The sequence below is a fragment of the Anser brachyrhynchus genome (genome assembly GCF_964034855.1).
Source record: "Anser brachyrhynchus genome assembly, chromosome: Z".
Taxonomy (NCBI): Eukaryota; Metazoa; Chordata; class Aves; order Anseriformes; family Anatidae; genus Anser; species Anser brachyrhynchus.
In genome coordinates this window covers 30054581-30079524 of record NC_137697.1, presented here as the reverse complement: position 1 = coordinate 30079524, position 24944 = coordinate 30054581, and the positions used below count along the sequence as shown (strand labels likewise).

Sequence of the window (24944 nt, the reverse complement as noted above, 5' to 3'; positions counted from 1 at the left end):
GAAAATGGAAAAGGAATTTATAATGGAACGGTTTAAAGAATATTCATATATTTTAACCTTTGTCTAGTTACAGGCATTTGTTATCTTAAATGCTATTATTTCTAGTAGGACAAGAACTGATTTTTATAGAAACATGATCAAATAATATTTCTGCTTTTGAGTAGAGGTGGTCATTCTTTAATTTATTCAAGCCATAAATAGGATTTTGAAACCACAATCTTAATCTGTTACACTTTTTTTTTTTTTTAAGTAGACTAAGGTTGGTTTGTTGTGATTTCTAGGTACAGGGGACACCAGCCTTGAGGAAGCGGACAGTCTCCTTGAACCCTACCTCCAGAAGTTTCCAAATGTGTGTATTCTCAATAAATTTTGTAATAGTAATATATTTCCTTAAGCTTAAAGTAGTAACTAAGTATTTTTCTCCTTTCCTTTCAAGGGTTCCATTATTCTCTTTTATGCTGCCAGAATAGATATACTGAAAGGAAATTTTGAAAAGGTAAATAAATTGTTTTCTTTTTAAGATTTTTATTTGTACAGTGTTCAGCTTGGGGTGAAAAAATATGTATGATTCATCTCGGTAACTATTTTAGTTGGACTGATAATTATGCTCATTTTCCTGTTTGTGTTTACTGTTAATATTGATTCCAGCTCTTATTCTAAGATAGGCTGAGAGAGAAGACTATTTCATTTTTCTAGTCAAGAGTATTCTCTGCTTGGGTGCTACAAACGAATTTGCTCTGTAATTAAATGTGGCTCTGTCATGGAGATTGAACCTGTAATTGAACCAATTTTCATTATTCTTACTTATCTAAATCCTAGGCACAGTTAACGTTCCAGGAATGCATAGCAGCCCAGCAAGAATGGAAGCAGATTCATCATCTCTGTTACTGGGAACTGATGTGGTGCTACACATTCCAGCAGAACTGGCTTCAAGCGTATCAGTATGCAGACCTGCTCAGCAAAGAGAACAGGTGGTCTAAGGTAAACGAGCAGGCAGATATTACTGTGTTATACCAGTAGCTGCTCCACAGTTAAATATGCATTTCGGTGTGCAGAATCAGTGTAATTTTTCCTTTCTTATGAACTCAAAAAGGGACTGTGGAACCAAATGGTACGTAAAGTTGTGTGGATAAGGGGGAATTTTTCTTACGGTACCATTACTAGAAATGCTTCAGTCTTGGGGTGCTTATCAGAATTAAGAGAAAGAATAGGGAGAGGAAAGCTGTTAACTTGCAATTGTAACTTCTAATATTTGCTAATAAAACTTGGCAGAAGAAACTGTGTGTGTTTGTTAATTATAAAAAGACAAAAGAAGGCATAGTCAGCAGATGCTTTGTGACATGAAATAAAAGGCTGCTGGAGACGAGATCTCATGCAGGGTAATCTACCTTTTCCTTGTAAAAACTGTTCTTACACTGTGACCCCAGCACAACGTACAAATGTACATCCTTTGTCTGTTCTTTTCTAGGTTGTTCTTTTATGCTTAGTGGAAAAGGGGATATGGCCAGTTTTTGAAAAAAGAGGAAGAGAATAGTATATTCATGTGAAGTGTAAATGTCTTGAACAGAGTTATGGATGTTTCTTTTCTTCTCTGAAAAGTCCCGTTACTGAACTTTCCTTGATTCAATTCTCAGATATATATTGTTTTGTTTGTTTGTTTTTTAGCTTATGACTACATATAACAAATCAGATGACATTCCTGGACTTCAGAATACTTGTATCTGTTATTAACCTATTTCTTTTTTAACAGTTAGTTAGAAGATAGTATATTGTCATGTTCTTTGTAGAAAAGACCTTTAATATTGACTAACTTATTAAGAATATTAGCAAATATACTGAAAATAAAACTATAAATTATGTGAAAAAAGAGATGCGTGGCTAAACTTCAGTAGTTCCACCTGCATGAAAATAACTGGAAACACTTCACTGTAACAGCTGGGGTGAGAGAATTCAGTCCTTATTGCATTGATTGAACGCAACAAATTAGATGCAGTAATATGTGGATTTTTCTTTTTGAAACAGGCAATATATGTATTCCAGAAAGCAGCAATTTTATGTATGCTTCCAGAGGAAGATTTGAAAAGGACTGGTGAGGACATTGTGTCTTTGTTCAGGTAAACATTTATAAAATAACTAGAAGTGCAGTTGTCATGTCCCATCCCCATTCTTGCCCCGCAAATGTTTTTGACTTAAATATCTTTGTCTTGTATCATTTGCTCCCTACTTATAACAAGCACCTTTTCTGCTTTTCTCATTATTTTTTAGCATCACTTTGTTTAAAAAGCTGCTTTTATCAGTAACATACATCCTGCATATGCAGGCTGTGTGGTGTGGAGAACATAATATTTTACTAACTGAAATAAGAGCAAATATTTCATATTTTACTAATATTAAGGAAATTATGTATTTAGGCAATCATTAAGTATTCAGGAAATTCTTAATATTTTACTAAATGAAATAAGAAGAAAAACTACATAAAGTGGACTGTCATATCCATTTTTGTCTCCTTTTAGACAAGTGGAAGGTCTAAAACAGAGAATTGCGGGAAAATCTATCCCAACTGAGAAGTTTGCAGTAAGGAAAGCTCGGCGCTATGCATGTTCTCAACCAGTGAAGCTGATATTACCTGCCTTGGTACTTATACTTGCTTTCTTTTTTTTCTTTTTGAATGGGGAAAAAATTAGTATGATTTCTTACATAGGGAAAGAATATTATCATTGGGTACTGTGTGTCCGATAGTTGCATTTTTATTTATTTATTATTTTTAAAGAATTATTGGCATTCATGCAAATGGAATGGCCTTGGGATTTTTGTAAAATGTAGTAGGGGCTGAGTAATGCTATCAACTAGGAGTCCAAAACCAAGGCCAAATTTTCCATGTGAAAGTTCAAACACAGATCATAACTTGTTACTACATGGGGCTGAAAGTCAGCTTCGGATCTACATTGGTTTTTGTCATGTGTAAACACGTTATTTACTGTGACAGGTTCTCAGTCAGTATCCCACAGGCTCATTAGGAAATTGACAACAACTTCATTTTTTTCTGAATCATCTGTTCTTCTGGTGAAAATGAAAAGCATTTTTTTTTTGTGTTGAATCTGAGTAAAATGTATAGGAATTGATACTGTACAAATCCTGTTCTACTTTCACATGCTTTTAACTCCAGAAGGCATTAGTAGTGTACAACCTGTTTGTATGTACACCATAATGATACTTCATATATATTTATGCTGAGATTTTGCTATATAGGTAATATAGCAACTACTGGAAGTGGAAAAAAATAATTTGAGAAGGATTTTCTTATGTTAAAGCTCATTAATATAGGAAGAGAAGTCCAAAGAAAGTTCATCCAACAGTTTAAAATTTCGTGGTTCATGTATTTGATTTTGTTTACTCAGTTATATTTAAAGACCTAAGTAATAAAGTTGTCCTGGGCTTCTACAGCACAGTGCTGTTCAGGTGTGAATATGTATTTTTGGTCTTGCTGTCAAATCTAGTATCTTTAAATATAAGAGTTTTTCCACCATGGGTTAAGTAAAAGAAAACATAGTATATTACTATAATAAATGCAAATTAGACAGGACTAAAGAATTGAAATGAGTTTAGCATAATGTAGTTAGTTGGTAGTGTCAATAACACTTTCTTTTAGACTTCAAAGGGATACTCTTCAGTTTAATATTTATGCAATTCTATGGGTGTCTTTGCTTTTTTGTCAGGAAATGATGTACGTCTGGAATGGCTTTGCAATTGTGGGCAAAAGAGCAGATCTCACTGAAAATTTATTGGTAACAATTGAAAAAGAAGAAACTGCTCTACAAAACGAAACTAGTAAGTAATTGACTAAGATGGAAATAAGCTAGTAAGAAATGTTGACATTTTTCTTTGCTTCTGTCTTAGAAATGTTCTGTTGGTGACTTGGACAATGTGCTATTAAATCTGGTATGAAAATTTTGGAGCTTCTTAAACTTTAGTGCTGATTCCTCGGTATGCCCTTTATCAAGCTTGATTAATGCTAGGGGAGAATATACAAAACTCAAGAATTTGAGACTATTACTTACATAACTTAACTGAATCTTACTAAGACATTACAGTCTCAGAGAATGTCCTTAGACTCTAACCCACTAATTTTTTAAATGCCTGAAAAATACTTTTGCTGAACCAGTTTATACCATACTTTAGCTGTACTACAGAGGACACATACTGAGCAGGATATGACTAGGTATGAAAGAGAAGACAAAGTATTATGCATGATTCTGGTTTTTTAACATCTGCCAAAATCTAACATCTGGCAGCTGTAAAATAAAATGTATTTTTAATTAATAAGCTTTGACCATGGATTTAGATCTTGAAGTATAAGAAGCATAGATATTCAACATAATATGGAGTGTATCAGTCCATAACTTCATACTGGAACTTAATTTCCTTTAGGGATAAAGAAGTTGTGCTGTGGAAGTACATGGCATTATTTACTGTTCCTTAAATCAGGCATTGTCAGGTTGCTCCTGTTATCTATTATGTGAGCTTCTCAGCATATTTTTCCTTTGAATTCTTCTAAAATGAGTAATTACTAGCTCTTTAGTAATGGTAATTCACAAGAGCAGTTTCTATTGAACCCAGATTTTAGTCATACTTAGCAATAATTTAGAAAGTTAGTTTACCCACATTATTAAAACATGTAATGAGTTTTGGAAACACCAAATGTAGTATTAATTTACCCTGTTTACATCGATAACAACAGTATTCATGACTGAGTATCAAAACCTATTCAGTTTGTTATTAGCAAATAAAAATGCCCATTAAACATTTTTGCCAAAATATAGCTTTCCCCAAAGCATAGTATTCCAGTAAGGCCAAAGCAGTTGGAAATTGAATTTTGAACTGCATAATTATGAATATTCCCCAGTGCTGCAGGCCTGGTACAGTGTGAGGTGTTTTGTGCAAGACAGGAAATAGAAGCAATGAAATGTGCTTGCTAGTAAAGAAAATGAGAAGTAAGCACGCAAGAAAACTGATAGTAATAGTAATCTTAAATGTTACAGTTTTATTTTATTCCAAAGTATACAAGAAAAGAGAAGCATCTTTTAAGTAAATGACAAAATGGTATGAAATATGCTGCCGTTGTCTCATAGCTAAGTATGTAGTTTTCAGATAAAGCAAACATGACAACTGGATTGCAGTGAGAGGAGAGGTGCTCTGTTTTTCTTTTTTTTTGTTGCCGAATTAAAACCAAGATGTAGCAAAATGCAAGACACCTGCAAATAAATTATGCTGCCATGAATTCTGTGCAAAGAATGCTGGCAGAAGCTGTAGGGAATCTGGAGATCTTTTATCCAGAGGTTTGTGTTATGACTATCTAATCAGTTAGAACAGTGAAGTAAATTTACCGTCAAATTCCTAGGCAGAGATGCTCAAGATATCAACGTAAAAGGAGTAGAATAAAACAATTGCAATAGCACTGAAATAGAAATAGGTAGATGATTGGAGAAGGTGTAGAAGATATTTATCGCTAAAGGAACTGATAAATTCCTTCAAAAGAGAAAGCAGCTGAAAAATGTTTTAGGATCTACACATCCATAAAGGCAGAGGAGAAACTGAATGGTCTGTTCAGTTGTGGTTACTTTGTTACTTTAAGATTCTTGAAATCACTGGTGCGACTTCTTTTTAAACAACTAGATGGTAGAGAATCATGGGTGAGGATCCTTTTTATGAATACACCTCAAATGAAAGGGTCATTCAGGATGAGGTTGCGTTCTGTCAGTGAGATACATTCCTGCATGGCAAAATGAGCTTAGTTACACTATCCAAACAAACCAAGAAGTCCAAAGGAGTCAGACTGTGTATCCAGAGCTGCTTTTCTGAGTTGCTGATGCATTAAAAATAAAGCTGAGGTATGTCTCTATAGTATTTAGATGGTGGTTTAATTTCTTGTAAAAAGCATATGTTTTTATATAGCTGAAAATGAGTGTGTCTATTATAAGTATTATGAAAATCTGAATTTCATTCTGCTCGGACTAACTGGTAGTATTTTGGCCTTAGATTGTCATATAAAATATTTAATCAGCACTTGGAAATCTGTGGTTAACAGCAGATAGAATAAATAATTCACTAGTGCTTCAAAATAATATTCCTTTTTAAATACATTATGTTTTTCTCATGGAAACTTGCAGATTACAGATACAATGTAATTCTGAAACAAAGTTTTTTTTGTGCTTTTGTTGTAATAATTACAATGAAATACAGTTTCGTTCTGTACTTTCCATCTGTGTGCCTGATGAACTTTTAAAGGTATGGAGTCAAACAAAATAAAGGCACTGATTACCAGAATTGCTGCTGAATTGAGACCCAGAGGCAAAATGAGGCAAGGATACAATATTATTTTAAAAGACAATTGTCAGTACTAGATAGCTTTAAAGGACTACTAAGGTGCTGTTACAAAAAAAAAAAAAAAGTAGGTTAATTATACACAGAGGTCATGTAGGGATTGAGACTTCTCAGAGTGAGCTGTTGATACTACATTTGGTTCATGTAAACAGGCACAGCAAGGAATCTGTCAGGGACTGAAAATGGTTGTAGAGAATATTGAAAATATTGATGACAGAAGGAGCAGGATGAAACACTTTAGAAATCATCTTTTCCTCAGGATTTCTGTGTATTGTATTTTTGCACAGTTGGGTCATTTCCAAAATATAAAAAGGATTTTTAATGTTAAGAAAAAATTATTCCTATGGTTATCTTGTATGTTTCATAATAATGATAATATTTCCTCCGGTACAGGGTACTGCAGGAATATGTGTCTTACACATTTATTGCCAAGGATCTCTGTTTTAAATTGGCCTGTTTATTTACTGTCATTGTTACAGTAATTTAGCTTACCATCTTTTCTTCCTCTGGGACATGTCAGGGAGTTGAAAAAAATGGTAAAGGCTGGCAAGCTTTTACTGACATTAATGCTTATCCCCAGTCATTTTGGGGAATGAGACCTTTAGGAGATAACCATATAAATCTAGTACTTTATCTAGTAAAGTGGGCTAGAGGAATGCAAAATACTCATCCCTTCTGGTTCTACCTGTCACTAAAAGCACAGTCTATTAGTTGTTATCTGTAGAGACTTTCTGGGTTTAAACACAGACAGGAATATGCCTGAATGTAGTGGGAAAGCACTTCGTGGAGTCCTAAGATGCTCTAGTCTTTTGTCTTTCAGAACTGTTTATGTAGGATTTTTTGGCAGACTATTTAAAAAAAAAAGTGACCTTAGAGATCTGGTAATTAGTTGTAAACAACACGATCTGAAGGGAGGTTGTTTTGCTTCCTGAATTGTTAATGTATGTGCAGCCATCTGTCTATCCATATGTGTTTCCTTTCTTTTTCTTCCCTACACCTCGCAAAGATATAAACTGAAGCTACAAAAAAGGACCACACTCGTTAAGGCTACATTTCTTAATTATTTTATAGAAGCCCTTTCATCTCGTATTTTTAGTCCTATTGAACATAAAACTTCCGTGAATTTTCCAAGTGAACATTTGTAATTGTTAGAGATGATGCAAATACTAACAAAGATGGTTTCTTGAATTTCTGTTGTAGTATTATGTTTCCTAAGAGAGATGTGGGAATGAATCGCAGGGTATTCTTGGGCTTTTCACAGTACTGGTGCTGCTGGAGTTCTGCCAGTACTTTGGAACAGTGGAAGCTTTTAAGATAATACGATGTAAAGGAGGTTTCAGTCTCAATGCAGGTTTTCTTTTCTGTTTTAGATGTTAAATGTATAGAAGTCTTTAAATTGTGCCAGATTATGCCCACTTTGTACTGACTTCCTGATTTAGAAGACTGGGGAACAACTGGATGTTTAGATTTCTTCTTTCCTCTTCTTAGTCTCTATCCTTAAAGAGAAAGATACAAATGCTGTGAACATATCCTCTCTAGTAAGCAATGTTTAAAATTGTGCCTGTAGATTATGTGTCGATGTACAGAACTCTGAGAAGCAAACCTCTGAGTCTGAGTATATATTCACTACTGAAAAACTTTACCTTTTCATGATGATGTCTTCAAATTGTTTGATGTATTTCGCTTTTACTTTTAGACCACAGTGAATACTATATGGATGACATGTGCATGTTGCAGCTACTGAAGGGTCTCTGCCTTAAACACTTGGGAAGACTCATGCAAGCTGAACTGTGTTTCAATCAAGTAATTCAAAGGTAAAAATAATAGAAATAAACTTTTCACTTTTATTTTGTAGGTTTGGGTGAAATTTGATATTTTTGCAGAAGCCTTCACATTAGAATTTTAAATAATTAAACTTTAACATCCTGCTAAGGAGCTGGAATTAAAATAGTTCTGAAAGTAGTTGGAGGACCACAAAACTTTACCATTATTTTTCTACAGCAATTTAACATTATATAGCTTTTATATACATAGGATGTGTTTTAGACCACATAAATCAGACTGACAGGTAATGCATTTATATATATACATTTGTAATTAGTATTTTTATATTTGAAGAACTATCAATATAAGTGAAGGTAATTCGTGTGGATTTATTGGTTGTTTCAGTATTCAGTGCTTCATGAGTTAACACTACCTTTAGATGAGAAATTACTGAAGTTGTTGCTATTTTCAGTTGAAAATTTTAGTTTCTTGTGTTATGGATTTATTAAATATTTTAGGTGTCAGATCAATTTCTACTACAATATTTTTTCTTTCTGTAACATTGAGTCATATATTGATTGTGAGCTTCTTGGAATTTTTAAAGTAGTTAGGCTGAAAAAATGTTATTTTACAATGTTCACACCATTTTTCTAATCAATAATAATCTATAAAAAATTACTTTCTTTCAAAGGAGTATGTTACTTATGATTCTAGTAGGTGTTGCAGCTTTCTTGCCAGCAGGCCTTCTCTTGCCATTTGTATAGATCCCAAGAGTGTTTGGTCAAACACTTTGCAAGTTACATTGTAGTGGCTTTTGATGGTTACAGGTTTTCTGAAAGTCTCTCTCCAAAGGCAGTTGACACTGTGGAGACTTCTAGGGTTGAGACACCTCAAAAACTGTCAGACAACAATTCTTTAAAAAGAAGATGTTTTGGATGGGGAGGAGGATTTTTCTGGTAAATTAAAGATCTGAGTTTTGGTTAGCTTCAGTCTCTACATTTGTTGGGCTACTACAGCACATTAAGACTGTTTGTCATATAAGCAGTCTCCCTGCTTTAAAGACATGCTTTCTACGCATCAAAGCTTGCCTTGGTGGACGAAACACCTCTAGAAGTGTTGTTCTCAAAATGTCGAGACTTGTTCATTGCAAACTTTTTTGTTCTGAGAAATTGTTTGATATTATTTTATCTAGATAAGAATTGAAGAGTTGATTGTAAAGGACATAGGAAAGGCCAAGGTACTCAGTGCCTTATTCACCTCATTCTGTACTCGCGAGATGAATCTTCAGGAATTCCACATCCCTGAAATCTGTAGGAAAGTCTAGAATAAGAAAAACTTTCTCTTGGTGGAGGAAGGTCAGGTTAGGAAACAATAAACAAGCTGGGCATGCATGTGACCATCTCAACCGAACATACCTAATGGGACCTAATGGTATATATTCATGAGTGATGAGGGAACTGGCCAATGTTCAAAGAATCACAGAATGGTTGAGGCTAGAAGGGACCTACAGACATCATCTAGTCCAGAATGCTCAAGCAGGGTAAATGTTATTCAAAGATAAATATTATTTATCTTTGAAAAGTCATGGCAACTGGGGGAGGTTCCTGAGGACCATAAGAAAGCAAAGGCCACCGCTATATTCAAGAAGGGGAAGGAGGAAGCTTGGGATAACTACAGACCAGTCAGTTTCACATCAGGCCCTGGAAAGTTGGAGAAGATAATTCTGGAAACCGTTTCAAAATGCATGAAGGTGATCAGGAATAGTCAGCATAGGTTTATGAATCATGCTTAACCCTCCTTATAGTCTTCTACAACGAGATTACTGGCTCAGTAGACAAGGGGAAAGCAGTGCATGGTTATCTCCAGTTTAGAAAGGCTTTTGACACAGTTGCCCATAATAGCATCGTAGAGAAGCTGTTGAAGTCTGGACAGGATAAGGGGGCAGCAGGGTGGATTGAAAACTGGCTGAACTGTTGCATTCTGAAGGCTGCAAAGAGCAGCATGAAGTCAGCTGGAGGCCAGTCATCAGTAGAATATTGCACGGTTCAACACTGGTGCCAGCGCTGTTTAACATATTTTTAAGGACCTGGATGTTGGGACAGAGTGCACCCTCTGCAAATACGTAGATGGTACAAAAGTGGGAGGAGGGTGTGCTGCCATTCTGAGCAACCTGGACAGGTGTACTGGGTTTGGCTGGGATGGAGTTTTCTTTTCCCACAGCAGCCCATGTAGTGCTGTGCTTTGTGCTTACAGCTAGAACGGTGTTGATGCCACACCAATGGTTTTGTTGTTACTTAGCAGTGCTCCACAACATCCAGACTGGCTCTCCATTGCTGGCCCCACCAAAAGACATTAGGCTGGAGGTGTTGGGAGGATGTCACCAGGACAGCTGACGTGAAATGACCAAAGGGATATTCCATAGTGTATGGCATCATGCTTAGCAGTAAAAGCAGGGAAAGGAGAAGATGGGGCCCTTGTTGTGAAAGCATTTGTGCTCCTGAGCAACCACTATGTTTACTGTTTCCCAAGGGACGGCAGAACATGGACGGCTAGCTGATGGAAATTAGTAAATAACTGTTTTCTCCCTTTGCTTTTGCCCTGCCTTTGCTTTTTTTTTCTTTCTTTCTTTTTTTTTTTCTTTTCCCCTTCCATTAAACTGCTCCTTATCTCAACCCATGAGCCTTTTTTCATCATATTTTCTCCCCCTGTTCTTTTGTGGAGGTGGAGTGAGAGAGCGATGTAGCCAGCTTGGCTGTCTACCAGTGTGAAAACACTATGACATGCTAGAGAAATGGGCTGACAGCAACCCCATGAAGTTCAGCAAAAGGAAGTGACAAGCTCTGCCCCTGGTGAGGAATAACTCAGTGACACAGCTGGGGGCAGCATGACTGGAAAGCAGCTTGTCAGTAAAAGCCCTGGGGAGCCTGCACATCATGGTCAACCCCAAGTTGACAGTGAGCCAGCAATGTGCCTTATCAATGGGTTGAATTAGGAAGAGTGTCATCAGCAGGTGATCCTTCCTCCCTACTTAGTGCTGGTGAGGCCACATCTAGATTACTGAGTCCAGTTCAGGGCGTCCCAGTACAAGAGAGACATGATCATACCAGAGCAAGTCCAGCAAGGGACTACAAACACAGTTAAGAGACAGGAGCATCTGTCATATGAGAAAAGGTTGAGAGAGCTAAGACTGTTCAACCTGGAGAAGAGAAGGTGGGGAGCAGGGGGCTTGGAAGAGTCATCTGTATAAATCACATAATCATAGAATATCCTGAATTGGAAAGGACCCATGAGGATCATTGAGTCCAACTCCTGGCTCCAAACAGGACCACCCGAAAATCAGACCAAGTGTCTGAGAGTGTTGTCCAAACACTTCTCGAACTCCAGCAGGCTCAGTGCTGTGAACGCTGCCCTGGGGAGCCTGTCCCAGTGCCCGACCACCCTCTGGGTGCAGAACCTTTCCCTAACACCCAGCCTGACCCTCCCCTGTCCCAGCTCCATGCCGTTCCCTCGGGTCCTGTCGCTGTCCCCAGAGAGCAGAGCTCAGCGCCTGCCCCTCCGCTCCCCTCGTGAGGGAGCTGCAGGCCGCCATGAGGCCTCCCCTCGGCCTGCTCTGCTCTGGGCTGAGCAAACCAAGGGACCTCAGCTGCTCCTCATACATCTTGGCCTCTAGACCATAAATAAATAAATTATCAATACCTGAAGGGAATGTGTGTGTTTTTTTTTAATTTATTTATTAAAAAAAAAAAAAAGGAACCAAACTTTTCTCAGTGGTACACAGTGGCAGGAAGAGAGGTAATAGGTGTGAACTGAAATACAGGAAATATTGTTTAAACATAAGAAGAAACTTGTTTTATTGTGAAGTTGGTCAATCACTGACCCAACTTGCTCAGACAGTGGAGATTTTCAGAACCTAACTGGACACAGTCCTGAGCAGGTTTCTATTGTTGACCCTGCTTTGAGGACAGTATTGGACTAGATGATCTCCAGAGATGCCTTCCAGTCACCATGATTCTAAGGATTTCTTACACTGAAGAAAAACTGAATTTCTGTATTTCTTTGCTGATTTGTTCAGGCAAGCTTAGGAATGAAGATCTCAATTTTGTTTGCAGGAACAAAGCATTTTTTTACACTGCAAGACTTAATGATGTTTTTGATCTTGTGTCATCTTTTTGTTCCTTTTTTTTGAACTGTAAGTTTCATAATAGGGTTCTTGTCCTGAGAGTATGTTCATGGTAGCTTGGGTAACACAACACAGTACAAGTAATAACTAGCAATGAATAAATCTTTGCTTGTATAACATCACATTGGTATTATTTTATGCTCACTGCTTACAAGTTTAATTGATATGCACAGTGTCAACTGGTAAAGAAGTTCCAGAGTGTTTTCTGTGATCATGTGCTTCTACAGGTAGTGATTGCATTTAAAAGTTAAATGACCACTTGAGAAAATGTTGTAATTAACCATTCTTTATTTTTATGATTTCCTAGTGAGAAGCAAATAAAATATGATAGCTATTTGGTGCCATTCACCATGTATGAATTGGGTCTTCTGTACAAACAACAGGATGAGAGGGAAAAAGCAGTAAGATACATAGAAACTGCAAAGTAAGTGGATTTTTTGTTGTTGTTTCAACCTGCAGATTAACGGAGTAAATTTATTAATGAGGACTTTTTTTTCCCTGCCAGCCCCCTGCCAAAATAGAATTAATTATAAATCTGTGTTCTTAAGTTAAAAAAAAGTTCAGTTTTACAGTTACAGTCTGTGGTACTACTTCAGGCATTGTGGAATAGACAACATCAAACAACAGAGACTATGAAAGGAAAATATTTTCTTTTAAATTAGTGTTTGGAAATGCTGAGGCTCTTTGTATGATAGGAAAGGGCTGGGCTCCTCTGCAGGTGTGGGATGGAGCTGGAGGATCCAGAGAAGGGATTAATAGCACCTGCATGTCAGAGAGCAGCTGTGGGGCTTGTATATGCTGCAATAAAAGTGTTGATGAGAATAGGTTAAAAGCTAGTACAGTTCTGACCACCTCCCCTTTTCCTTTTACATCCTGTTGCAGAAGAGTGGTAGAGAGCAAATCTTACTGTAGTGCAGCATGTACATTGTAGTAGGAGATGTAATTTGACCCTTTTATGTATAGAGAAATACACCAATCATGCAGTAGTCTTCTAAACGTAGATTAGAAAGAACAGCCTCCTAAAATGCTTTTTAGAAACATAATAGCTCTTCGCTTTTTTTGTTTGTTTGTCTCACATGCTTTGGTTTCTTTGTTGTTTTATTACACTGGCTGAGTTCTTTTCTGAAGTTGGGATTATATTTGCAGCTAACATTCGTTTCAGTATTTTTTTAGTTTGTCTTTTCATAGCAGACTTCTGTAATTGAGAGGATGGTTGAAGGATCAAAATAAGTGAAAGAGACATTAAGACATGGCTGTAGTTTAGCAGGATATTTAATTGTTATTACTGGTATAGATCTCTGCTCTGTTTATGGAGAAGACTTTAAATGCCATCAGAAGACTTTAATTCATCTCTGTATCAACTTCTCTTTCCTGTGGAATGAGTAAAGACTGTTAACTCTGGTACTTCAGTGAATGTATGAAATAGAAATAATCCAGGTCAAAAATGTTTTTCTTAGAGCTTTATAGCTGATAAAGCAACTTTATTGTTTGCAGAAACAACTACAAAGAATACTCCATGGAGTCCAGGTTGCACTTCAGGATTCATGCAGCACTTGACAGCTTGAAAGTGTCGCCTGCTTCAACACCTTGAATGAGGAGGGATGCTTTTCATGCACACAACGCATACAATAGTCTACACAATGTTTTTGCAATCTTTTTTAAATCTTTGAAAAGAAACAATAATGATTATTTTCTGTCATCTCTGATTTGATGTATGTCATTCCTTTTGACTGTTCTTTTTCTGTATGGCTCATATACTATATCTACTTGATACTTTAAATAATACCTTATATTTTGTTTGATAAAAATAATTTAATATTTGACTTGATGGGGGATATTTAAAAAACAGTTGATGGTGCAATAAAGTTTTAATTCAAACACTTTATTTTTTTATATGAAAACAGATGCTGGCTATGCAGTGGAACTTGTGATAATTTCAGCCTTTTGTGAAGGTTTGATTTTCTGCAGTACACTTGAGACATTTTTGCCTCTGGAACAACAATGCAATGGCAGCAGATAACCTTCACCCATATTTGGCGTACCATATTCTGAAATTTGTGTTCCAGAGGAAAAAATCATCATCTTTAACTTAATTTCATTTTGGGAACAAAATGAATTTGTCCGAAGTGCAATATTTTTATTGTATCTTTTAAGGTAATGTTAAGCAGAGCTACAGGTGTAAAATCTCTGCAGCTCTATTTCACTTGAAATAAGAGGTCACAGGGGACATGTCTCAGTCACAGAGAAGCAGGGCTACTAGGGACATTACAAGGTCATCTATTCTGTATTACTGCCCTAAGGCAGAATCAAGCCTTATGTTATTCCTCACAGGTACTTGTTTAAATCGTTTAATAACCAAAAAGCAAACGGACTAAAACAACGAAAAAACAAAACAAAAACTTCCATTGAGAGGGATTTTGCAATTTACACAAGCAGTGTTTCCCAGTGCTTTATTATTTCTACTGGGATTTTTTTCCTGGTGGCTACCCCAAATAATTCTTGGCACAACTGAAACCTACTTCCTGTCTTCCCTGTCGTGGATCTGAGGAATGGCTTGTTCTTTTCCTTTTTTGAAGCAGTCTTTTAATTTGAAGACTGTCTCTCACGTTGGTCATCTTGTTTCTTGGCTTCCAACCAAAACAAATAAACTTGCAGAATTTAATTATTAATTATTTTTAATAAACAAATCAACGTGCAAAATTTAATTATTTTCCTGATCTATAGGAATAATTGATATTAATGCAAATTGTGCATCAAAACTGAATTCACTTTTAAACTTAAAAAATGTGTTAAAATGTACTAAATGAGTTAAAAAAATGTGCATCTTCTAACCATAGCTTTCTACCAAAAAGTATGTAGGAAAATACATATATTTATACATTTCTATATAGTTTTGTTTTCCTGTTAATATGTGGACAGCATTATCAGATTTAATTTCCCAATTCATTATTAATACTTCCGCAGGTTTTGCTCATGATTTATTTATAACTAAGAATATGCATGATATACTGAACACTTCACAAGTTTTCCAGAGGTAGTTGATGCCCTGTGCCTCTCAGTGTTCAAGAGGCATTTGGACAGTGCCCTCAAAAGTATGCTTTAACTTTTGGTTAGCCCTGAAGAGTTCAGGCCATTGGACTTGATGGATTTTGTAGGCCCCTTCCAACCAAACCTGTCCTGTCCTGTCCTGTCCTGTCCTGTCCTATCCTATCCTATCCTATCCTATCCTATCCTATCCTATCCTATCCTATCCTATCCTATCCTATCCCACTAACTATTCAGGCACAAGTTTTTTGCAAAACCTGCCAATCTCCATACTTTAGTATGTTTGTTTCCCCATGGTAAATTCGTAGTCGTTATGCTCCTGTATATGGTTCTCTGTCCTCAACTCCCACCCCAGAGAAAATGGAACAAAAGAAGTAGGTGAAAAGCCTCTCTTCAGTAAATGAGTGACAGTAAAGTTCCTAATTAATCAGTCAATCTGATGTAAATGCTATAGATGACTAAGAACACAGCCTTCTTTTAAGTCTTTTATGATTTTATAAATGAGTGATTTAGTTGCATGTAAATGCAGGTGAAGTATGAGATTTAAAATTTTTTTTAATAACATCACTGAAGACTAACATATGCCACCACCTGACTTCTCTGACTCCGAGCCCTTTTATACATACCTGATTATAAATGACAGGCAGCAAAAATAAATTTCTGTATGTTATATTTTCAGACAATGATTTATTGGCCTATTTGGATATTTATGTGTTCATTTTAGGGTTATTTGTGATTCAGTCTGATTATTGGATTACAACAATCAAACGGGACCACTTCATTTTCTTCTGAAAGGTGGTGAAAACAATAGCTGGTGGAACTTCTATAGGTTGTGTTTCATATAATAGTTCACTCCACTAAAGGATTAGAACAGGGACTACTGACTCAGGATGGAGCATGAAATAGTCTCTGATATCTTGTCATTGTGTAGTGTCTTATATTTAGTATTTTATGGGTGATTCAGAATAGAAATCAAAATGAGCAAAAAGTAAAAAATGAGCTTTCTTAGAAAATGATTTTTTGAAAGTCTAGTAAAAAATGTAGCACTGTACTTTTTTCACTGCTAATAATACTGACTACAGAGGTAAAAAAGAATTTTGTTTTCATCAGTTCAACCTTCCAAAGTCAATATCACACCCTGTGTATGTTAGTTTTCTTTGTCTCTTTCAGGATTCGCCTTTTTGCACTCATGCAGAGAAGAGGCATATCCACAAAAATCTGCAATATACTCTGTAGTGCTTTGATGCCCTGAGGTCCCCAGCCTAAGTTCTACTTACAGTCTATGTCCCTTTCTTTGCTGCTATTCCAAACTTGTTTGTTAGAATCTTGAGCAATCAGATTTTCATAGCTTTTTTCTGGGTATTTTTTTTAAAAGCTTATTAATGGTAGGAATATAAATGTGTGAGACTGACTTGTAACCCTTCATATAAGGTAGGTCTCAATAGATCTGTAAGAGATGCTTTGTCTTCCAAACACTGTGCATAGCTATGATCTGCTCCTACTTAGTGCATCATCGATGCAATAATATTTAGTACATTGTGTCTGAGTTAGGATAAGTGATTTGTGGATAAGAGTTTCAATGGAAAGTCTTATGTTATTATTTTTTTAATATCTGCTGCATACTGTACTGGGCCTTAAATACAACTATGATTTAGTTTTACTGTGCTTCAGAATCTTCACCTCACTTGCTCATGTTGTGTGGTAATTTTGCATTATGTGCTGAAACCTTGAAACCGAGCAAGGTTGAGCATTTACGTGAGACACTGTAATATCTGTTGATAATAGTAGGAATTATATTCAAGAACAAAGCTAAGGCCTTAGTTTAAGCAAGCAGGTCTGAACTTGCATAGTAATGTTATGACAAAGGTCATTCTGGTCTTACTGATGATAGATGGGTATATATTTTTTAAGGTGAGGAATAATAAAGCAGCTTGGCTATAAGACAAAGCTTCTCTTCAGTTAAGAATTGCCTACTTGGAAAATACTACAAAAATAACCTTGTCTGTGCATATCAGTCAAATGCTTAATCTGATGGGGAAAGATTATTATGTTATGATCTTTAAATACTAGTTCACCGCTTTAACAAAAATTGAAAGAAAATACACATTAAAAGAAAGCTGATTAAAGATTAAAGGTTGTGTTTCATATCTGTTCTAAAAGGTTGTATTTCATATCTGTTCTAAAACATACGTAGCAGCTGTTTTGAGCAAGAAAAATTTACAATAATTGGATCCTGCTATGTTTTCAAAATACCTTGACAACTAATGTATTAAAGAAGCCATTTCTTGTAACAAATCCAGCTTAACTTAGCAATTATTTTATTACTAATCCTTGTGTTTAATGTCCTTTTTTTCTGTATGTTCTTATATTGCATAGTTTAACAAAGAATGTTTATATTTGCACTGGTGGTGCAGTTTATTTCCTTCTAAACTGTTGAGGTTTGCACATGTTCATGTTTGTTACTTCTAAAGACAAGGTTAGAATAACGGACGATGAGTGATGAAGAAGTGTTTTTGGTCTTAAGAGCATGTAGAGATGTTCAGTTTGATGAACAGATTCTTTCTTCAAAGGAATAAATCACTTTTTATGCTTGTGCTACTGAATGCAACGTTTGGCACTGTATTCTTATTGTACATAACTTCCAGCTGAGATTTATCAACACAATATCAACAAAAAAAGCGTATACTTAAGTTTAAATATGCTATCATAGGCATATATCTCTAATACCTATCTTCCAATTTATCCAAGTGTAGTAGAAAATTAAAAGTCTTTTGAAATGCATGTAGTAAATGTACAATAAAAAGCTACTTTAACTAGTCTTGATTTCTCACCAGGGACCAGATAATACCTTTAAATTACAGGAGTGAGTAATAATTAGTTCATTCTGTTACCAATTATGTCATTAAATTCAATGAGAACGAGACATAATATACCCATAGGAGCTTTTTAAAATCCCAGCATTAAAAACAGAGAGAATATGTTTTTTTTACGTAGGTGCAGGACTTGATTTTTATAACATTCAGAAAAGTAAATGTTCAAAATTATTTTTTTTTCATGTGGTACATTTAAATGTTTCCACAGTTGTGTGTCATTTTAACTGATGTTTCTAACCAGTTAGGCCAACATTTTTGTCATGATTTGGATGGTAAGAGTTGTGATTATGGTTATCATCAGAACAGAGATAGTGGATGACTTACCCCAAAGAAAGGCAAAGAATGGAGATGCTCCTGCATATTTGTTGGTGTCTGAAAGGCACTAATCTACCCTCAATTTTTAGACATACCATAGTACAGAATAAAGCCTTCGTGGATAGATTAGAGTGCTTGCAACATACTGAGTAAAGATAGTTTTCTGAGTAGAAGAGGGAATAGAAAACACACTGAAGACTTGAGCCCAAAGATAGGAACTATATCAGCATTCATGCAAGCATTTTGCAGAAGCTATTTTACATTTTTATGGTCGCCTGATCAACTCAATAGTTGGACTTCCTGTATTCCAACTAGGAGAATATCTGTGGTGACGGGTCCTTAGCTCAATCTGGTTGCTTTTGTATTTTTTTCTTTTTAGTCTCTGGTCTCATCATTTACTTTTTATTTTATTTGTAGGACAACTTCAGAAAGAATTCAAGCATTGCAACTCTGAGCGTTGCAGTTTGTAGAAGAGTAGCCTCTGGGAAAAAATCAGATCCTATGGTTAGCATAGCAAATTCAGTGTTTAATGAATGCAAGATTAAATGCTAAGATTTCTGTAGAAGTATAAGCAGGTAGTTTCACTGTACAGAGAAGCATGTGCCAGCTAGTAATCGCAGTTAGGAACACCCTTCCAGATTTTGTCACTCATTTTGAGAGAACTTCTTCAAATGCTTTAGCAGTAGGAGGTGTCCATTTTTTGTGCCATGCCTTTGTACCATAAATACAGTAGTTGGAGCACTGAAGCTGTGTAGGCCACATTCAATACCTACCTCATCTGAAGCCATAGGTAGGTAGTGCTGATGACATGCCACTGTGTGGAAAAACTGGTAAGGTTATCCTTAGCAGCAAGGAAATCCCAATTGAGATGTTAATATCCTTCTATACTAGAGCATACAAGTGTGGATCTCAAAGCTTAATTTTCTTATTGTAAAATGAGTGTAAGACTATCTTAATATACTTTTTTTTTGGACATGCTTAAATGACCTGCTCTTGCTTCAGTATCTAAAATCAGGGTGGAGGGATATGTAAAAATAGGTTAATGCTGCTTATATAGCTTATGTGGTTGAGGCTTAGCTTGTTTCAGAGCATTAGGAGATCTTCAGAATTAAATGATGTAGAAAAAAGAGCAGTATGAATTTAATTATTTTTTTAAATACTCTTTTTCTCAAGGGGACAGATCTTCTATCCAGGAAAAACACAAAAATATGCTAAATATGCTAAAATATGTCTAAATATGCTGAGATATGGGCATAAAAACACAAAAATTAAATAAATAAATTAAAAAAAACATAAAAAAACCCTACCAAACAACAAACCCAACCCAACGGAAAATGCTCCTACAGTATTTCACATGAATTTTGCTAGAATACCCATATTCTATTTCATTTATTCCAGTCAATACAAATACTATGGATAATACTGGAGTTTATTCAATAATGAATCTTTGAATAGTTGCTAGGTTAAATCAGTTTTTTTGTTAGCTGAAAGAAAATAAGAGAGGTCTGAATGTGAAATCACAGAATCATAGACTATTCCGAGTTTGAAGGAATCCACAAGGATCATCGAGTCAACTGGCTCTGCACAGGGCCATCCAGAAATCAGACCATACATCTGAGAGCGTTCTCCAAACGCTTCTTGAACTTCATCAGGCTTGGTGCCATGACCACTGCCTTGGGAAGCCTGTCCCAGTGCCCGACCGCCCTCTCGGTGAAGAACCCTTTCCTAATCTGTTGTGGGGGGTTTACAGTCTCTATAGAAGATGAACAGTCCAACAGGACGCTACCTAACACACAGTATACTCTGGAGTCTAATGCCAATTTGTGACAATTCACTGTCTGAAACTGGTAGTGGAGCCTTCCAAGGAAAATCTTTGCCCACTATTGGCATCCATGCTCTGTGCTTTCCTGGAATAATGCAAAGCCAAGATGGCTGCTTGTCCTTGCTGGCTATAGCAGTTGCCCCCATTCAGGTAGGAAAAAGAGTACGTCATTAAGAGATGTCCAACACTGAAAAGGCAGGAGAAACTGGGGAGTGGGGAATATGAGTGGGATAGAAGTAGGGATATATTCAATAGGGATTTCCATAGCACCTCAACCATTAATTAAATAGGGAAACATGAGACTGTGGAAACAAACAGTAAGGTGAGGGAATAAAGCAAATATGATTGTGATAGAAAGGTGTTATGTAAGAAAAATTATGGAGATGAGTTATCAGTTGATGGGTAAGAGTAGATAATATCATCCAGAGGTAACAACGGAACCAAACATTTTTTTTTTCTGCTTAAGACGTGATGAGGATAGACATCCCATCAAACGATATCAGGCACAAGTAGCTAAGCTACTGAAGGGACTACGGACAATGAATTCTGCTCCTCCAAGGAATGTATTCAAAGAAATAATGTGCAAATGGCAAACCAAATTTGACCTTAAGTAGTTGCTTCAAAGTCCTTAAATCCTTCTGGCTCCCGAAATCTAGACAGTGGCAGGTTTCATGTAGCTTGAGAATTACCTGTTGATGATTAAGGGAAGAGGGTATTTGAGTTCCAGTATGAAGGCTTTATCTCTGTCGTTAGTGCAGCCTGTACCTGTCTGAAAATCTTGCAGGACTGTGCCTTAGGACAAATTCTTAGGTTGACAGATGCCTAAAAACCATACTATATATTGGAAAAAACATGGAAATTTGTAATGACAACTCTTAAACATTTGATAGTTTTAGTTACATTGAGAAAGTTTGCTTTTATTTTTATGTATTGTTGACTTAATTGGCAAGGATTTGTTTGTTAATAGTTCATTGTGTTCATTCTGCATTAGGACTAGACAGTTATCCACATGCAGTCTTGAAGTGGGATTCATATATCCATCTGAAATTCGGGCATCTTTTGTAGGTTTCCTCAGTGGACTTTCAGAAAGAAAAGTTTAGGGCTGGTGTCTCAAATGAGGATCAATACTGGTTAGACAATGGCTAAATAAATTGAATTGATTAATGTGAAAACAGTTGGTGTTAAGTTGTTGCTTGTGTTATCTTCTGTGTAAAACCAGAGGTTCATATGTGGGGGTCACCTGTCCACCCCTCTTTAAGATGCTGTAGCTTCAGTAACATTTAGGTAGTAGTAAGGATCCTAGTATAAATGACTGGCTGGCAGCTACAGATGCTCTTTATGGTCTGTGAGATGGCTCAGCTGACACTAGTTGTGTTACGGACACCATCTGTAGCCAGGGCCAAGTGTATACTTTTCCTAGAAAAGACAGCTTTCCCAAGAGCAGTGTTTGTAAAACAGGGCTTATGCAGACTTACAGCAACTGTCTCCACTATAGTGCAGTTTATTCCCTCAAAATAAATGCACGCATTAAAAAAAAAAAACAAAACAAACAAAAAAAAACACTTGTAGTGAATTAATAGCAGCAACAACCTGAGTAGAGGACAGAGCCTATAATTCTAGTAGAAAAAGCTAGAAATGAGCTGAAGTTAGAGTACAACTATTTTTCAGAACACCGATGAAATAATATTTTCCAAATTTTTGATTGTCAGTTTTAGTTACAGTTCTATCAATGTTTCTATAAGCCATTGCTGTTGAATTCCCTGTGAAATCTATACTATTTTGAAGCTTAACTTAATTTTGAAGCTGTTCTTCTGTGGCTTGTGGTCATTTTTGTTTGTTTGCTTGGGTGGGTGGTTTTTTTTTGGCCTAGAGGCTAGTATGACTGCAGTATTTGTATTTTTTTGGTGTATAATAAATAATTTCTATGAAAAAATGTGTGCTCTCTGGAGGTGATTTTTGGGGACTTTGAGGGGGACAGTATATTAATCCAGTCCAACCAAAGAGATCTATTTTGCAGTCTGAGCAGGAGTTCTAGCCCTTGTTGCATCCTGACTTGGGTACTTGGTCAAAGTTTAGGGAGGCCGGGATGCCTTCCGTAAGCCACTGAGAAAGAGCTCAAATTCCTTTTATAAAGATGTTTATGTTTTACCAGTTGATTGACATGACAGCAGCCTCTCATGCTAACACACTGCTGTCCTGGATGATTTTCCAACTGAGTTTATTGATTGTAAACCCTCAATGAAACGTGAGTGGGGTGGACAGACTTCTGTAAGCATTTCTGACATAAAAATTGTATTACAGATGGCATAATTGTTAGACTCTGTGTCCAACTAGAAAGCTATCAGCATTCTTCAGTGTTCAGACTCTCCCAATACCCTGTGCTGCTGGGCTCAGACAGCCCTGGAAGGAATGAGTATGCCCACAGAGGCAGCGTGAGGGAGACCCACCTGGTGTCCCCAGATGGAGCACTGGGGAATGGAGAGGAAAGCAGACTACTGATTTTCTACTCTGCCTGATGAACCTACGTTTGACCAGTGTGTGTGTGCTGGGAGAGGTGGGAGTTGGTTGGGGGTCTTCCACTCTGGTTCTGTCTGTTCAGTAAGGAAAGTCATTTGTTGAGTGGGGGGTAATACAGTTACAGCGGATGGAAATATATCATTTGTTTTACCTATCTTTTGTGTACATTAAAAGCAAGCAAACGAAATAAAACAAACAAACAAAACCCACAGAAGAACAGTGGTAACTTTGCATCAGAAACCCTAGAATGAGCAGAGATATTACCCAATTTCAGAAATAACTGGGAATACTTTGTTACTGCTTCTCATTTAAAGAAAGCATATATATCTTTAGTCAATCTGCAACATGAAATAATTTAACTGAATTTCAATTTCTGAAATAAATTTTCCAATCTAGCAAACAATCAGCTACTAATAAAGTACATACAAGTTCAAAGGAACAGAGCCTCATGGATCACTTTATGAAGCATCAGTCACTATAAAAATGCAATGTGGCAGTGCAATGGCCATGTGGCAGCCTTACATTGCAAGATTTCTAAAAACCATAAAGAAAACACTTTTAAGGAACAGAGTTAAAAATGTTAATGGAAGTAATTGTCACTTGGTAGGTGACCTATAAGCTCATACTCATATTATTTTTTTTTCATGGTATCCTCTCTGAGGTGGTTGGAATGTGATTCATGCCCCCTCCTGAGAAATATTTTAAAACACAATGTGGTGGTAAAAAAAAAGTACCTGTGAACAAGTACCCCTGGAGAGAGCCATAGTACTGAATAGTAATGCCGCAAGAGGAAATCTGAATGTCTTGCTGTAACTTACTGCCTTGTGAATTTGTTTCCATGAAGAATATATTGTATGCAAATTCACCTCACCCTATTCTAGGTTTTAATGGTAGTTTGTGGTGTTTTCATAAGTAGTCAAGCTCTTTCACCAGAAACATATTACAAGATTGTTTTTGGTGTTTGAATCTGACAGCTGTGCCAATAGGTGCAAATTTTGAACTATTTGATTACACGATCAACTTTAAACTCTCATATCTTCTCAACTTGCCATCACAAGCTCTGAATAAGAGCAGTACATTAATAGAAGATTACTGCTGGCGATGCAGAGTAGACCTTCAGCAAAGTCCGAAGTTGGTTTTTCTTTGGGATGGAAAAACATCGTTTTGATCAATTTAAAGCATTCAGTTAAAATCATAATGATGAAACATCAGATTAGGAGCAAGATTTTGGCTGGAAAGTGTTGCTGGGACACCAGTGAAGGATTTTTTTTTTTTTTTAATATATAATTCTATACAATTTCTGTACATGGGGCTGCTACCTCTGCTGGGCCACAAGCAGTGCTGTGGTGCAGGCAGAAAGCCTGAGCTACCTGAGGAGAGAAGTGTGTTCAACTGCAAAGCAAGCCTGTTTCCAGCATACTCCTCTTGCTCCCCCTGTCACACACACATTCTGCACTCAGTAACTTGTGTCCTTGCCTGAGGTTGTTATAAATGTGCAGTTCAGGCACCTTGTTTGAATAGGTTGCCTAAACAGTTTGCCTGTGGACAGGTCAAGTAACACATCTGGCTATGCTTGTATGTTCAGTGAGTTTTCATAAATACAAAGAACAAACACACACAAACACACACACACACACCAATGAAGAAGCAGAAGTTGCTCCTATGTTCCAGTGCACTTTTGAGTGAGAAGTTAATGAGATTAGTATTAGGCTTTGTTAATCTCTTTTACTGCTGCAGTACAGCTAGGCTAGGTAAAAGTCACAACTGGCTGTCTGGAAAGTGCAAGGACTGGGCTGATATGTCTCTGACCATTTACAGCAGGCATGTGCAGGCATTTTGTGGGCATGTATCCATTGCATTCCCATTTATAATTTAAAACATTGTGTCTCAGAAAATAAGCCACTTGGGCAAATGTGGCTTTAGGCTCTGTATTCCAACTATTTCTAGGAGTACATTTAAATGACATTTAATTTGTCCTGTTCTACCCAAATATTGGCAGCTGCTACCCAAACCACTTGACAGTAGCCTGCATTGTAAATCCTACTTG

General features: G+C 36.5%; 1 protein-coding gene across 4 annotated transcripts in view; it reads left to right on the top strand.

Moving 5' to 3' along the window:
• Nucleotides 1-17970, top strand: part of TTC39B (tetratricopeptide repeat domain 39B) — a 76891-nt gene extending 58921 nt beyond the window's left edge. For all 4 annotated transcript variants that reach the window (XM_080573884.1, XM_080573886.1, XM_080573887.1 and 1 more), the window contains 9 exons: nt 282-349; nt 437-496; nt 820-981; nt 2023-2114; nt 2514-2634; nt 3717-3828; nt 8078-8195; nt 12633-12749; nt 13820-17970. In XM_080573884.1, coding sequence (XP_080430010.1) covers nt 282-349; nt 437-496; nt 820-981; nt 2023-2114; nt 2514-2634; nt 3717-3828; nt 8078-8195; nt 12633-12749; nt 13820-13916 — 947 coding nt within the window. In that variant the 3' untranslated portion in view covers nt 13917-17970. The remainder of the gene's footprint in view (nt 1-281; nt 350-436; nt 497-819; nt 982-2022; nt 2115-2513; nt 2635-3716; nt 3829-8077; nt 8196-12632; nt 12750-13819) is intronic.
• Nucleotides 17971-24944: the final 6974 nt, after the last annotated feature.